Here is a 16,880-nt window from a genome sequence, read left to right as displayed (position 1 = left end):
AAAACAGATCATAGACCTAAATAAATAATGCAAAAGTATAAGACTTTAATGGGGCCGGCACTGTGGCGTGGCGGGTAAGGCCGCCACCTGCAATGCTGGCATCCCATATGGCTGCCGATTCAAGTTTCTGCTGCTCCATTTCCAACCTAGCTCTCTGGTATGACCTGGGAAAGCAGAACATGGCCCAGGTCCTTGGTCCTGCGTGGGAGACCCGGAAGAAGCTCCTGGCTCCTGGTTTTGATTGGCCCAGCTCCGGCCATTGCAGCCATCTGAGGAGTGAACCAGCGGATGAACACTTCTCTCTCTCTGCCTCTCTGTAACTCTGCCTTTCAAATAAATAAACAAACCTTTTTTTAAAAAAATGTATGACTTCAGGAAGATGACAAAAGAAAAAAAAAAAACTAGGTCACTTTGAGCTTGCCAATTAAAATTTAAAAAATTTTTTGCATTTATTTTTATTTTACTTGAAAGGCAGAGAGATAGAGGTCCTCCATCTGTTGGTTCACTCCCTAAATGCCTGTGATTAACCAGGACTGGAACCAGGATCTGATATGGAATGTGGATATCTTAGGCAGTACTTAAATACTGTACCAAACAACAGCCCCAGCAGTGACTTTTTAAATACCAAAAGCACAATCCATGAAAGAAAAAAATTAACATGTTTGGCTTCCTTAATAACTTTTCTACAATAGATGCTATTAAGGAGGGGCCGGTTCTGTGATGTAGTGGGTAAAGCCACTGCCTGCAGTGCCGACATCCCACATGGGCGCCAGCTCAAGTCCTGGCTGCTTCACCTCCAACCTGGCCTTCTGCTATGGCCTGGGAAAACAGTGGAAGATGGCCCAAGTCCTTGGGCCCCTGCACCCTAGAAGAAGCTCCTGACTCGTGGCTTCGGATCAGCTCAGCCTCGGCTGTTGTGACCATCTGGGGAGTGAACCAGTGGATGGAAGACCTCTCTCTCTCTGCCTCAGCCTCTCCGTAACTCTTTCAAATAAAAATAAATCAATCTTGAAAAAGAGATGCCATCAGGATGATAAGAGGGGCCAGCGCTGTAGTGTGGGCTAAGCTTCCACCTGCAGTGCTGGCATCCCATATAGGTGCTGCTCCTCTTCCGATCCAGCTCTCTGCTATGGCCTGGGAAAGCAGAAGATGGCCGAAGTCCTTGGGCCCCTGTACCCACCTAGGAGACCCAAATGGAGTTTTTGGCTTCAGCCTGGCCCAGCCCCAGCTATTGACCATTTGTGAGTGAACCAGCAGATGGAAGAACTCTCTGACTCTGCCTTTCAAATAAAGTCTTTAAAAAATGACAAATTTTATGTGAACTCTCCAAAAAATGCTACAAACTTTATGTATAAAGATTTCAATTTTAAAAAATTTATTATTTATTTGAAATTCAGAGAGACAGAAATCTCTCATCCATTGATCCACTCCTCTAAAAGTCCACAACAGCCAGGGCTGGGACAGGCTGAAGCCAGGAGCCTCTCTCTGGGTCTCCTATGAGGGCGGCAGGGATCCAAGTACTTGAGCCATCACCTGCTGCCTCTCAGCAGCATTAGCAGGAAGCTGGAATGCAGAGACAATCTGGGACTCCAACCCAGGCATATGGGATGCAGGCATCTCAGGCAGTGTCTTAACTGCTGAGGCAAACACCTGTCCCTAAATGAATATAGAATCTGATTAGACATTTCTCGCAAGCACAAAAAAGGATGTTCAGCTTATTAGTCATCAAGTGCACATTTGCTGCTGTAACAACACAAACATAGGCTGGGCTGCTTACACACAACAGACCTTTCTCACAGTTCTGGCAGCTGGAACTTCCAACATTAAGAAGCCAGCAGGCAGTGATGCCTGGTGAAGGCCTATTCTCTAACTGCTATGTCCTCAGGTCTCTGGGGTCACATTCATAAGAAAAATAATCCTATTCCTGAGGGCTCCATCCTTATACCCTAATCATCCCCAAAGGCCCCATCCATCAGTCTGGCAGTTGGCTTTCAACATATGGACTTGGGGAAGGGGCAGAAATAAACCTTTAGACCACAGTGTCAGGAAAATGCGAATTTAAACCCTAACTGATATCACTTCATGGCCATAGGTTTGCTGTAATCAAAATGATGAACCACAGCAAGTGTTCATGAAGATGTAGAGAAACTGCAACTGTCATAATATATTGCTACAGAGAGGGTAAATGGTGCAGCCCTGGTGAACTTTTGCAGAGTTATCGTGTATCTCAGAATTCCACTTTGAAGTATATGTTTGAGACAATGGGAGCATGTCTGTGCAAAAACTTGTATGTGAACGGCCATACCAGCATCATCTAAATATCCACAAAGTGGAAACAATACAAATGTCACTTAACTGATCAATGTATAAGAAAAGTGATATATCTGTAAAATGGAATGTTATTTTGTCATAAAAAGGGATACAGTATTTTTTTTTTTTTTGACAGGCAGAGTGGACAGTGAGAGAGAGACAAAGGTCTTCCTTTTCCATTGGTTCACCCCCCAAAGGCCGCTGTGGCCGGCGCGCTGCAGCCGGCGCACCGCGCTGATCCGAAGCCAGGAGCCAGGTGCTTCTCCTGGTCTCCCATGCGGGTGCAAAGCCCAAGGACTTGGGACATCCTCCGCTGCCCTCCCGGGCCACAGCAGAGAGCTGGACTGGAAGCAACCGGGACAGAATCCAGCACCCCAACCGGGACTAGAACCTGGTGTGCCGGCGCCGCAGGCGGAGGATTAGCCTATTGAGCCGCGGCACTGGCCAAGATACAGTATTAATACATGCCACAACATAGACGAAGCCAGTCACACAAGACTACATACTATATGATTCTATATTTATATTCCGTAAAAACAATGCTATAGGGATGGAGAACACACTGGGGTTAGGAACAAGGAGGGGCTGTGACTATAAAGAGTGAAGAATTGGGAGTTTCCTTAGGTGATGCAACTGTTTTGTATTCTGTTTGGTTATTTAAATTCACCTGTTTCAAAATTAGTAGAAATGCACACAAGAGCAAGCCAAGACAGGTATTTGGCAAGGTGGTTAAGATGTCAGTTAAGATGCTTCACATCCAATATTAGAGCACCTAGGTACAAGTTCTAGATCTGCTCCTGATTCTAGCTTCCTGGCAGCAGGTAATTCAATAAACTGCGTCCCTGCCACACACATGGGACACCTGGATTGAGCTCCTGGCTTCTTCCTTTGGCCTGACCCAGCTGGGTCATTACATGCATTGAGTGTGAACCAGCAGTTGAGAATTCCGTTTCTCAAATAATTGTTTCACAAAGGGTGACTTTCCTACATAATTTTTTTTTTTTAAAAAGATATTGATTTGTAAGGTACAGTAACAGAGAGGGAGGGAGGGTGGGTGAGAGGAACAGCAAGAGCAGGAGCCATATATTCCATTAAGTGGTTCACTCCCCAAATGGATCTGAGTCAGGCTGAAGCCAGGAGCCAAGAACTCCATCCAGGTCTGCCAAGTGGATGGCAGGGCCCATTATTTGCTGCCTGACCAGGTGCACCAGCTGGGAGCTGTATCAGAAGCGGAGCAGCTTGTACTCAACTGGCGCTCTGATATGCTATGCCTGCCTTGCAAGCAGCAGCTTAAACCAACAGCCAGGGTTGGGCCAGACTGAAGCCAGGAACCCAGAATTCAATCTAGGTCTCCATGAGTGGCAGGGACCCAAGTACTGGAGCCGTCACCTGTTGCCTCCCACAGTACATGTTAAGCAGGAAGCTGGTATTGAAAGCAGAGCTCAGGCCGGCGCCGCGGCTCAACAGGCTAATCCTCCACCTTGCGGCGCCGGCACACCGGGTTCTAGTCCCGGTCGGGGAGCCGGATTCTATCCCGGTTGCCTCTCTTCCAGGCCAGCTCTCTGCTATGGCCCGGGAAGGCAGTGGAGGATGGCACAAGTCCTTGGTCCCTGCACCCGCATGGGAGACCAGGAGAAACACCTGGCTCCTGGCTTCGGATCAGCATGATGTGCCGGCTGCAGCGGCCATTGGAGGGTGAACCAACGGCAAAAAGGAAGACCTTTCTCTCTGTCTCTCTCTCTCTCACTATCCACTCTGCCTATCCCCCCCCCCCAAAAAAAAAAAAAAAAAAAAAAAAGCAGAGCTCAAACCCAGGTACTCTGATATGGGATGTGGGTGTCCCAAGCAATAAGTTAGCTTCCGCACCACACATCTACCCTAGCCTTAAGTGTAAATAATATCCGCCTTAAGAGAAATACTGCCCATATTCACAATTGTTAACGCTGCTAAATGCTAACCATTTTTATAGCACATTCTTGGAAAAACACCTCTGGAAAGGAAAGCAGCTTGGGAATTCTTTGTTAGAAGCCCAGGCCATGCTCTATGATTCAGTCACTCCACTTTACACAGTGGCTCAATAATGAAGAGGAGACCACCAACTGAGGAGCTCTGGGGCCTAAGTAAAATGGAAGCCTCAGCCACAGGGCAGACCTGTTTTCTCATCCTTGAATTCCTTAATGTCCCAGAAATATTTGGTTTCATTGCAATTTGGCATGTACTCACATATTCAATTTGAAAAAGTCAAAACAAGATCTGAATGGTTCTCAGGTTGCTTATTTGATCTTTCTCAAAAATAGTCTGTGTAAAGCAGTGTATAAGGAAACCTGCATTTAGGGGCCAGCGCTGTGGCGCAGCAGGTTAAAGCCCTGGCCTGCAGAGTTGGCATCCCATATGAGCGCTGGTTCAAGTCCTGGCTGCTCCACTTCCAATGCAGCTCCCCACTAATGTGCCTGGGAAAGTAAGAAGAGGGCCCAAGTCCTTGAGTCCCAGCACCCACGTGGGAGACCTGGAAGAAACTCCTGGCTCCAGATTGGCTCAGCGTTGGCCGCTGCAGCCATCTGGGGAATGCACCAGCAGATGGAAGACCTCTCTCTCTCTCTCTCTCTCTGTTGCTACCTCTTTCTGTAACTCTTCCAAATAATTAAGATGAATCTAAAAAAAAAATTTGCACTTAGAAAAGTGAAGTGTGACCTAAGGTTTAAAAACAAAAAAATAACAGAAGAGCGAGGAGGCTTTGAATGATAAGCATATTCTATTGGACAATGAGTCCCCAGTTGGGAATTAATATGCATCCATGTATGGATAGTAGTCCGCATTAACCCATCAACACCCTCACCCCAACCTTGACCTTAGGAATCTAGCAGTCTCTATTTCAGTTTAGCATCAAATTACACTCTCCTCAATCAATGGCCTGTCTCCATTTACACTGCAAATTGAAAAACAAGCTAAACAAAAAAGGCTACCATAAATATCCTCAGGGCAAGAAGACTCAAAAATACAAAGGGCAAGCCAATACCAGGAATGCTATAAACATTTCATTTTATTTATTTTTTTAAGAAAGTAGCTTCAGAAAAAGAAGAAAATAATCTAGATCATTTATTTTCATATATATATATTTTTAATAAAAACCTTTACATAATCTTCATGCATAAAGACCCAGGGGTGGCCGTGTTGTGTGTGACAGCCTTAACACCAAGCTGTCTCAGGCCTTTCCCTGGGGCTCCTCACAGCTGGCAGCGGTGTAGCCAAGGCCCTCTGCCTGCCTCTACAGCCCAGCTCCTTGCCAGCCTCACTGGCAGTTCCACATTCTGGGAGGGCAGATGGAGGGTGGGAAATGCTTTGGGGCTAGAACGGGAGGGTCATGTTTTAATTCTCCAGGCAAATCCAGACAGGAGTCCCAGCAAGATGACTGAAAACAAGGGTCCAAGCCAAGTTCTGGAAGCTTCTCACAGACTCGTGACATGTGACCAAGGGCTGCTGCTGTACACGGTTGTAGGGAGAGTATAGTGTTCATGGACCTCCAAGGCAAGAATAAAACAAGCCTTGAAGATCATCCATTCATGGCAGGCATTCACTTCTACTCTCAATATGTTGGAAAGATGCCATCCTGTTTCCTCAGTCCAACCCTCTTGATTCCAAAAGGCAGTGTTAACTAATCAATCTATTTGAGACAGATGCATTGTCCTTTTGTGGACAGCTCCCCTGCTAAGGAAGGACAGTCCTAGATCAACACATGTGTCCCATCACTTGTCTCACTCCTTGTTAAGAGTTCTGGTATAAAAGGACTCGGGTAGGTATAGGGTAGCAGGCTATCATGGAGAATCAGAGGTTCAGAATGCTGGGGGTAGAAAAGGATTCCCTGTTTTTTTGAGGGATTCTGCCAGAGGAGCTTTATTGACCATTTTCAAAAAGAAAAGCAATTGTATGGTCTTAAGAGTGGTGAAAGGAGACTTGTCTCTCCTGTTCTGGGTTCCAGAAGCCCTTATGCAACGTTCAGTATTAAGAAAAGCAAGCCCTGAACAACTGGAGGATGCTGCATGGGGCAGCAAAGTAGGGAGGGTGGATTCCATCCACAGCCAACCCAGAAAATGGCACATGCTGCCAATCAGAACAATGCTGGGGAACCTCTGTGTGGTGAGCGTCAATGACCATGTGAGTGTGGTGAGAGGAACCCGGTGCTCACTGGCTCCCAACAGTCAGTTCTCGCAGATAGGACTGTGTGAGGCTGCGCAGTTCCTCCAAGGCATAGTCTTCAGGCATGGGGAGGCGGCCAATGTGGGGAGCCAACAGGCGTAAAGGAACTCGCTGAGGGTCTGGCGTTGAATCAGAGGTGGCATCAGGGGTGTGCTGCAGGCTCAGTACCACCCGCAGCAAATTGGCGACACACTTGGCCATGTCTGAAGAGAAAAAGTGGAGTGAGCACTGAGGATGAGGTACTGGGGAAGGGTGGGCACCAGGAGTGGATGAAGTCATTATAAAAACAGGAAGCAAGTGGGCATGAGGCAGGGAGAGGTTAGAGGCTTACCTGACTGAGCCAGGCGATCCTTGGCATTGTAACACTGGATCTGCTCTATCCGGTTGCACAGTGAAGTCACTTTGGTGTGTAACTGCTCCAGCTCATAACTCGAGAAATCCACCTACAAAGAAACAGAGAACACAACGTGTTCAGTGTTCTATTCCCACCCACCCACAGACTCTCTACAGAAAACCCTGAGGCAATAGTGAGGTGAGGAGTGGGAAGCTGGTTGGCAGTGCTATGCTACCACTGTCTACCCTAATGGCTGAGGGCCAGGCACTCAGTGATAACTCACATGAACAATGTAATGGTGTAGAACCTTGGACTCAGTCTCAAGATCATGATTTATAGGCCATATAGATAAATTTGGGCTCAGAAATATGGCATGATTTTTTTTTTTTTTTAATTTGAGAGGCAGAATTAGAGAGAGAGGGAGAGACAGAGAGAAAGGTCTTCCATCAGCTGGTATATTCTCCAAATGGCTGCAACAACCAGAGTCAGGCGTTTCCGAGGCCAGGAGCCAGGAGCTTCTTCTGGGTCTCCTATATGGGTACAGGGGCCTAAGCACTTGGGCCATCTTCCACTGCTTTACCATGCCACATGAGAGCTGGATATGAAGTGGAGCAGCCAGGACTCAAACCAGTGCCCATATGGGATGCTGGCACCTCAGGCAGTAGCTTTACCCACTACGCCACAGTGTCAGCCCCATGGTATGACTTCTTAAGAGTACACATGTAGTAAGCAGTACAGCCCAAACTAGAGTTGAATTCTGGTTTCCTGACTCTAACTTCATGGTCTTTTTTTTTTTTTTTTTAAAGATTTATTTATTTACTTGAAAGTCACAGTTACACACAGAGAGAAGGAGAGGCGGAGAGAGAGAGAGAGAGAGAGAGAGAGAGAGAGAGAGAGAGATATCTTCCATTCGCTGGTTCACCTCCCAATTGGCCATAAAGGCTGGAACTGTGCCAGCCTGAAGCCAAGCGCCAGGAGCTTCTTCCAGGTCTCCCATGCAGGTGCAGGGGCCCAAGGATTTGGGCCATAGAAGAGAGCTGGATTGGAAGTGAAACAGCTGGGACTCAAACCAGCAGCCATAAGGGATGCCAACATTGTAGGTGGCGGCTTTACCCACTATACCACAGCACTGGCCCCACTTCATAGCCCTTTCTAAAATACCATAGAACCTTCTTCTCACTCTAGATACTATAAATAGATTTTTAAAGATTTATTTATTTGTTTGAAAGTCAGAGTTACACAGAGAGAGGCGAGGCAGAGAGAAGGCAGGGAGGGAAGGAGGGAAGGAGAGAGGGAGAGAGGGAGGGAGAGAGAGATAGGTCTTCCATTCGCTGGTTCACTCCCCAGTTGGCCACAAAGGCTGGAGCTGCACTGATCCGAAGTTAGGAGCCAGGAGTTTCCTCGGTCTCCCACAAGGGTGCAAGGGTCCAAGGACCTGGGCCATCTTCTACTGCTTTCCCAGGCCACAGCAGAGAGACAGATCAGAAGTGGAGCAGCTGGGACAAGAACCAGCACCCATATTTGATGCCAGCACTGCAGGTGGCGGATTTACCTGCTACACCATAGTGCCGGCCCCTATAACATTTTTTTAAAGATTTATTTATTTGAAAGGCACAGCAACAGGGGAGGGGGAAGACAATCTTCCATGTGCTGTTTCATTCCCCATATGGCCACAAATGTCGGGGCTGCACCAGGCTGAAGCCCCAAGCTAGTAACATCATCCAGATCTACCACATGGGTGGCAGGGGCCCAAGTATTTGGGCTATGTCCTGCTGCCTTCCTAGGTGCATCAGCAGGGAGCTGCATGAGAAGTGGGGCAGCGGGAACTCGAACCGGTGCTGAAACGGGATGCCAGCATTGAGGCACCAGCATAAGCCACTGTGCTTCAATGCCAATCCCTCCTTATATATTGCGTTCTATTCCTAGGGCTACTATTATGATTGATGTGCTGATGAGTCCAAATCTTTATGGTCTAATATGAAATTTTCCATCCCCCTTCCGGAGCCATTGCCCTAGCTCAGGTCACCATTATTTGCTTAAAATATCTTGAACTTATAATACAACTTTCAGTGTCAAATTCTCTACATTTAATCTCCTACCATTCTGTATGTAGCCTGAGTGGTTTTAAAAAAAAGTAAAACTCTATTTTTATCCATTGTGTACATTTTGAATACTTTTTGGCATCTTAACCCTTAAATATTACCTTATTATTTATTACCTTAAATATGACTCATAGGCATACCCCTTCCCAAACTCTTGCGATGAAACCTAAGTTTCCTATTATCTCCTTCTTCAAAGGGCTCACCCAATCCTTCCAAGAACTGCCTCTTATTGAGTTCACTTTTGGGGACCTTTGTAGAGTCTACTATTTAATGTCTACATAAATACTATCCTTTTATTTATTTATTTATTTTTTAAAGAATTACTACTTACTTGAAAGGTAGAGAGAGTGATTTTCCATCTGCTGGTTTACTCTCCAAATGGCTGCAACAGCCAGGGCTGGGCCAGGCTGAAGCCAGGAGCTAGAAATCCCATCTGGGTCTCCCACGTGGGTGACAGGGGCTCAAATACTTGAGTCATCATCCACTACTTTCCCAGGAGCATTGTTTTTTTTTTTGCTTGTTTGTTTGTTTTTTAATTTATTTTATTTATTTGAAAGAGTTACAGAGAGAAGTAGAGACAGAGAGAGAGGTCCTCCATCTGCTGGTTCACTCCCCAGATGGCCACAACGGCCAGAGCTGTGCCAATCCAAAGCCAGGAACCAGGAGCTTCTTCGGGTATCCCACGTGGGTGCAGGGGCCCAAGGACTTGGGACATCTTCTACTGCTATACCAGGCCATTGCACAGAGCTGGATCAGAAGAGTAGTTGCCAGGACTAGGACCGGCGCCCATATGGGATGTCGGTGCTTCAGGCCAGGGCTTTAACCCGCTGCACCACAGCGCCGGCCCCAGGAGCATTAGAGCTGGATCGAGTGGAAGCCTCAGGTTACCACGGCTGTGCTACAATGCTGGCCCCACAAGTGCTATCCTTTCATCTACCAGAAACTAGTTTTTCTTTCCACCCATTGCTGTACTCTCAAAATGGTGCCTATCAAGTAAATAAATACATCATATAAATAAATAAATACAAATAAATAAATAAATAAATCCACTATAGTGCTTGGCACAGAGTGGGGTCTTCATAATCAGATTGTGTAAATGAATTATCAGTATTAAATTAGAAAGTTTCTTGGCCGGCGCCGCGGCTCACTAGGCTAATCCTCCGCCTTGTGGCGCCGGCACACCGGGTTCTAGTCCCGGTCGGGGCACTGATGCTGTCCCGGTTGCCCCTCTTCCAGGCCAGCTCTCTGCTGTGGCCAGGGAGTGCAGAGGAGGATGGCCCAAGTGTTTGGGCCCTGCACCCCATGGGAGACCAGGAGAAGCACCTGGCTCCTGCCATCGGATCAGCGCAGTGCGCCGGCCACAGCGTGCCTACCGCGGCGGCCATTGGAGGGTGAACCAATGGCAAAAGGAAGACCTTTCTCTCTGTCTCTCTCTCTCACTGTCCACTCTGCCTGTCAAAAAAAAAGAAAAAGAAAAAAGAAAGTTTCTTTAGCCATTATTTAAGAATGATGCTCTTAATGCATCCTAACATTGGATTATGTCTATTATGTACCAGGAACTATGCTAAGATTTAGAACTTTGATGATGAGGCTAATGATAACAATTATAAAGCATTTAGTATATGCAAGTCAGTGTGTTAAACACTTTATGTGGGGCTTGTGTTATGGCATGGCAGGTGAAGCTGCCACTTGCAATGAGCCATCTCAGTACATGTCCTGGCTGCTTGACTTCTGATCCAGCTCCCTGCTATAGGCCTGGGAAAAGTAGCAGAAGATGTCCCAGCTATCTGGGTCCCTGCCACCCACATGGGAGACCTGGATGAAGCCTCTGGGCTCCTGGTTTTGGCCTGGTCCAGCTCTGGCGACTGCAGCCATCTGGGGAGTGAACCAGTGGATAGAAGACCTCTGTCACCCAACTTTCAAAACAAACAAATAAATTATAATACTTTATGCATATGGTTTAATCTTTGTGAAAACCCTGACAGGTATGTAATTTATTCTGTACCACACTGTTCACTAATCCCTTGCTTTTTCATGTTTTGATGAAAAGCAAATAGTGGCCGGCGCCGCGGCTCACTAGGCTAATCCTCCGCCTTGCGGCGCCGGCACACTGGGTTCTAGTCCCGGTCGGGGCACCGATCCTGTCCCGGTTGCCCCTCTTCCAGGCCAGCTCTCTGCTGTGGCCAGGGAGTGCAGTGGAGGATGGCCCAAGTGTTTGGGCCCTGCACCCCATGGGAGACCAGGAGAAGCACCTGGCTCCTGCCATCGGATCAGCGCGGTGCGCCAGCTGCAGCGCGCCTACTGCGGCGGCCATTGGAGGGTGAACCAACGGCAAAAGGAAGACCTTTCTCTCTGTCTCTCTCTCACTGTCCACTCTGCCTGTCAAAAAAAAAAAAAAAAAAAAAAAAAAAGAAAGAAAAAGAAAAGCAAATAGTGAATGTAGGAGCCATGAATGAACATAACAGTGTGACTTCAGAATTTCAAACTCTTAATCTTTATATTCTATTGTCAAACTTAAACCCTCATCTCATATTGAAATGCCGGAGTTTGAGTCCCAGCTCTACTTCAATTCTAGCTTCCTGCGAATGCACACACTGGGAGACATCAGGTGACAGGTTAAACACCTGGATCCCTGTCACCCAAGTAGGGGACCTGTAGGATTGCATAATTGGCCCCTGACTTTTGCCTGAACCAGCCATAGCTATTATGGGCATTTGGGGAGTAAACTAGCAGATGGTAAATCTCTGTCTCTTTGCCTTTCCAACAAAATATATCAAGTGTTTTTGTAGTAAGAAAGTAAGTGCAACAAACTCTTTCTAGGGGAAAGGAAGTAGAGCTATCAGCAATCCAGTTATCTTTTTTTTTTTTTTTTTTAATTTGACAGGTAGAGTTATAGACAGAGAGAGACACAGAGAAAGGTCTTCCTTCCATTGGTTCACTCCTCTAATGCCCCCTACAGCCGGTGCTGTGCCGATCTGAAGCCAGGAGCCGGGTGCTTCCTCCTGGTCTCCCATGCGGGTGCAGGGACCCAAGCACTTGGGCCATCCTCCGTTGCCCTCCCAGGCCACAGCAGAGAGCTGGACTGGAAGAGGAGCAACTGGGACTAGTACCCGGCACCCCAACTGTGACAAGAACCTGGGGTGCCAGCGCTGCAGGCAGAGGATTAGCCAAGTGAGCCACGGCACCAGCCAGCAATCTAGATCTTAAAAGGTCAATATAGGTATGCCAGATAAAGAATGAAATATAGCAAGGTTTGTTGGAAAAACCATGAGTAATTTAGTGTGAGTGGAACAGGCTAGCAAAACTGGGATAAGAGTGGTAGGAGCTAAGACAGGACTGAAATGCAAAAGTCTCTGTAGGCACTTGAATCCTATAGTGATAAGTTTGACTTCTGTGTTATAAGCAAGTAACTGAGACTTATCTAAGACATTTTAATGAAACTTAAAAATGCCCAACTTAAATGAAATAATTATCCTCATCAATCATAATACTAGATCTCTCATCCCTGAGTTTCTCATTCAAACTAGGGCTGGAAAAGGGGAGAAGACTATAAGCCTCAAGAATGTCTACTGCACATATTAGTTGGTAAAAACCAAAAATAAGTGTTTTGAAGTTCTAATATAGCTATCAAACCAGCTGCAAAGACAGTGCTCTACCAATCAATTTTCAAAAATATACTAGGTCTTTTAACATTTCTGAAGCTGTAAGGGTCTGGGAAAAGGGAAAACTAGACATTTAAGGAAGTCAGGTACCTGCTGTATACGGTGGAGCATTTCAATGACCTGAATATAGTCCAGGTAAACAAGCCCAGAAGTTTCCCAGTCCTGAATTAGGCTGCTGCGTTCTGGAGGTGCCAGATCTTCCAAGAACCCTTTCAGGTAGTCATAGTTCTCATTAATGATGGCATCTGAAGAAACAAAATATGGAGCAACATGTTTGCACTAATCCATGGCTCCCAAAGTAGAGAGAGCATGGCAGAAATTTAAGACAGGAAAGAAGAAAATATAACACCTCTCCTTCAGATTTGACTTGCAAAATAAAATTCTGTGACTTGATTCAGGTCTGTCATGTCTCTACTGAACATCAGCTTCATCCTGACCCATCGTGGGTGTTCAGACATTGGAAGAATATGAGGTGATCCCAGATATAGGCCCCAGGACTCACCAGAAGCTAAGTGTCGGACGACAAGTTTGTGGCAGCGGTTCCAGTGGCCAGCTTTAAATAAATAAAGGGCCTCCAAGTGCTTGTCAGATTCCATGTGTGCTCTCACTGCTTTGGCCTCGTGAATCCACTCAGCAGGTACACAAAGCTTCTGGGTAAGGAAAGTCTCCTTAGCCCAAGATTCAGGGGTCTCTATTAGCTGGCAGTGCCGGGTAAGCAGTTCTCGGACAGCCTTCTCACGCATGCTATAGGAAGAGAGATAAGCTGGAGAAAATTCTGTCTTCGTTTATGCAGAAGGCTCCCCGGACAGTTTAGCACGATCCCCGGGACAGTCTCTCAAACTCCAGGTTTTGACTCTAGTGGATCACTGGAGGCTGACAACTTCCCAGAAAAGGCTTTCCTCTGTAGTTTCTCTCATACATTCCTTGCCACAATTTAGAAGACTGAAGATTAGGATAGGAAATTCTGCTTCACAGATCATTCTCTGAAGTTCACTCCCAACATTCTCCCTGCCCTTTCTCACACATGGTTGGTTCATGTATACTAAGTAGCTTCTAAAGTAAGGATTCTTTAGGTTTATGTTCTTTTTTTCAAACCACAGACATTTCTATTTCATTCTCTTTACCTCTAGATAAAAACCCCTTAAGGAAGGTCCTTTTCTGTCTGGGCCAAATAAATAGTCATTTCAATTTCAGATTAAAATTATCTCCCACATCTTGGTCTCTTTTTGGAGATCCTATGCATCTCAGAGAATCTCAATTCCATCAAAACTGCCTCCTTTTTAATATTCTTTTTCAGGAAATAGGATGTGCTTTCCCATGCTAACTCTGAAACATCAATCATACTACCAGCCAGTATTTTTACCAAGCAGAATCTCCCATTAGTGTTTCAATAAACTCAAAGCAATACTCTTGCAGTCACTCACTTCTGTTAAGGGGAAAGAACAAAGAAATTTACTTAAAGGGAAAGCTCTACTAGATGCTTCATACTTTTACTCCTTTAGTTCCACAACCGACAAAAGGGACTAACATTATAATTCCACGGATGAAGAAACTGAGGCTTGGAAATGTTAATTCAAAATCAGAAGTGATAACATTTTACCACAGATCAAAGTAAATGCATGGTGGATGAAGAATCAAAGCAAAAATCCAACTTCTTTCAGACCATAATACGACAATGCAGCAGTAACTAAGAGCATGGACTCCGGGTGAGTCAGAAATGTCACTCTGTCATTTACTAGCTGTGTAACCTTAGGCAAGTTAATCTCTCTCTGTGTTGGACTGCTCATCCATAATGCAGAGATTGTATGAGTGTCTGCCTCACTGGTGCACTACAAGCATAAAGTGAGTATAAACAAGAGTATAAAATGAGAATAGAACAGAGTATAAACATATGTAAAAGCAATTACCAAAAAATGCTACACGAAAACCCAAAATCTCCAATCTTATTTTGTCAAACCATGACAAAAAGGCCAGTTCTCTTTCAGGAAAGAAAACTAAAACATAGACAGCTGAGCATAAGGCTGAGTTGGTAAGCCCAATGGATGGGCATAGCAAGTGATGACTAGAGACATCAGCACCTAGGTTGTGTTATATGTTGCCCCAGAGAAGTGTACACTTCCATTTCTACTTCATTATTCCCTATTCCAATTTTATAGACGTTATCTCTAGAAAGACTTTCCCTCACCCTTGAAGTTCACAGAGATCTCTTCTCCCTTATAAGACTACTGAGAGGCCTTGTGATAAATATTAGTCTCATTTTTAACTGGTTCACATGAATATAGGGTCAATCTAGACTGAGAATTTAGATCAAATACACATTCTAAACAAGTACTTGCTGAACTAAATCCCAAAAGACTGACTCTTTTTTACCTGTCCCTATAACGCTAGATGTACCTACTCGGTTCAACAAATTCTCACTCACCTTGAGTTGTCAATGTGGAGGAGGACAAAGATGGCCCACTCCCAGAGCCCTTCGCTTTCCAGTTGGCCTGCATAACTGACCTGCAGCACACCCTCACACTGCTCTGAGAGATGGGTGTAATTAAGAGCCCGTAGAACCTCCCATAAATGCCAGCTTAGGCGGTAGTCCAAAGGATCTGCTGTTATGCTTCGAGGTTCCAACAGCTGGTTGAGATCATAATGTCTGGAGAAGAGAAATGTGTTAAAAGTAAACATATCTTGGAGCAGCGCTGTGGTGTAATGGGCTAAGCTTCTGTCTGCAGGGCTGGAATCCCGTATGGGTACTTGTTCACGTCTTGGCTGCTTCTCTTCCAATTCAGCTCTCTGCTATGGCCTGGGAAAGCAGTAGAAGATGGCCCAAGTCCTTGGGCCCCTGCACCTGCATGGGAGACCTGGAAGAAGCTCCTGGCTCCTGGCTTCAGACTGGCCCAGTTCTGGGTGTTGCAGCCATTTGGAGAGTAAACCAGTGGATGGAAGACCTCTCTCTCTGCCTTTCAAATAAATAAATAAATCTTTAAAAAAAAGAAGAGTAAACATCTCCAGGGGCTGGTGATGTGGTGCAACAGTTTAAGCTGCTGCATGCAGCACCAGGATCCCATGTGGGCATCAGATTGAGTCCCAGCTGCTCCACTTGCAATCTAGCTCCCTGCTAACGCACCAGAGAAAACAGTGGAGGATGGCTCAAATACTTGGTCCCCTGACACCCATGTGGCAGACCCAGAAGAAGCTCCTGGCTTTGTCCTGGCCCATCCTTGGCCATTGCAGCCATTTGGAGAGTGAATCAGCAGATGAAAGATCTCTCCCTCTCCTTCTCTCTAGCTTCAAATAAACAAATAAATCTTAAGTAAAAAAAAAAAAGAGTTGACATATCCAGCTTGTAGACCAACTGCACTGAATAGGCCAACTCTTCTGGTTATACAAGTCAGAAGACAACGAAGGAACCCAAAAGCAAGGGCATTAATGCCTTCCTTTCCTCTCAGATGGTGTTATCAATGTAGTTCTAGGTTAAGCCAGCCAAAGAAATAAGACCCTACAAAGAAAGCACATTCTCTTTTGAGGCTATGAGATCTAACAGGTTTCCTGGTATTGGTTTGGCCTATATTACCATGCTGACACAGGGTGTTGACACAATTCTTACTCTTTCTTTTCTTCATTATAGTGTCCTTTATTTTCCCTAATAGTTTCTAGAATATCTCAGATTTTTTCATTTTCTAAAGTTGCTGGTTGTAAATTCTGTTTGCCTGAATAGCTAACTAGTCTTCATGATGATTATTTTCTTTCTTTGTAAGTTTTACCTTTAATTTGGATTTTATTCTTTATATAGAAATCTAGATGCCCTGTGGAAACTTTTGCTGTTTCTTCTGCTTGAAGCCCTGAGATGTTAATGGTCCTATACAATTTTATGTAAGTTCTTAGCTTGCAATTTCCAGATATCAGAGTACTATGAACTAAGACCTTGCATCTGCAAATCTTAAAGATCTGGGGCTTGGATTATAAACCAACAACTTTTCCTTTTCACCTAAGATTTCACGCAATTTATAATTTCCTAACAACTTCCTGAGTAATGAGTCAAGTTTTTCTAGATTGGTACTGTTGAGTAACATTGTGTAATGATGAAAAATTCTATAAATCTACCTTGACCAGTTTGATAGTTACACAAGGCACATGTGGTTATTAATACTTAAATGTTGAGTAACTTACTTTTACATTTTATTTAAACAGCTATATGTGAATAGTGTCTATTCTACTTGGCGGTGCAGTTTAAGACCATCTCAAGGGATAGAGTATAAATTTTATGTAAGGGTTTTTAAAAAAAGT

General features: G+C 45.2%; 1 protein-coding gene across 8 annotated transcripts in view; it reads right to left on the bottom strand.

Annotated features, from left to right (window-relative positions):
* Positions 1 to 5,336: 5,336 nt before the first annotated feature.
* NUP98 (nucleoporin 98 and 96 precursor) overlaps positions 5,337 to 16,880 on the bottom strand; it is a 139,157-nt gene continuing 127,613 nt past the window's right edge. For 5 of the 8 annotated variants that reach the window (XM_062196630.1, XM_062196631.1, XM_062196626.1 and 2 more), the window contains 5 exons: positions 15,025 to 15,246; positions 13,105 to 13,346; positions 12,693 to 12,847; positions 6,836 to 6,947; positions 5,337 to 6,707 (listed from right to left, as the gene is read on the bottom strand). In XM_062196630.1, coding sequence (XP_062052614.1) covers positions 6,490 to 6,707; positions 6,836 to 6,947; positions 12,693 to 12,847; positions 13,105 to 13,346; positions 15,025 to 15,246 — 949 coding nt within the window. In that variant the 3' untranslated portion in view covers positions 5,337 to 6,489. The remainder of the gene's footprint in view (positions 6,708 to 6,835; positions 6,948 to 12,692; positions 12,848 to 13,104; positions 13,347 to 15,024; positions 15,247 to 16,880) is intronic. The other 3 variants (XM_062196624.1, XM_062196627.1, XM_062196628.1) reach the window with 1 other exon arrangement.

This window comes from Lepus europaeus, chromosome 7 (assembly GCF_033115175.1).
Source record: "Lepus europaeus isolate LE1 chromosome 7, mLepTim1.pri, whole genome shotgun sequence".
In the NCBI taxonomy this organism is placed as follows: domain Eukaryota; kingdom Metazoa; phylum Chordata; class Mammalia; order Lagomorpha; family Leporidae; genus Lepus; species Lepus europaeus.
Note: the sequence above shows the minus strand (reverse complement) of the source record. Positions and strands in the feature narration are given on the sequence as shown.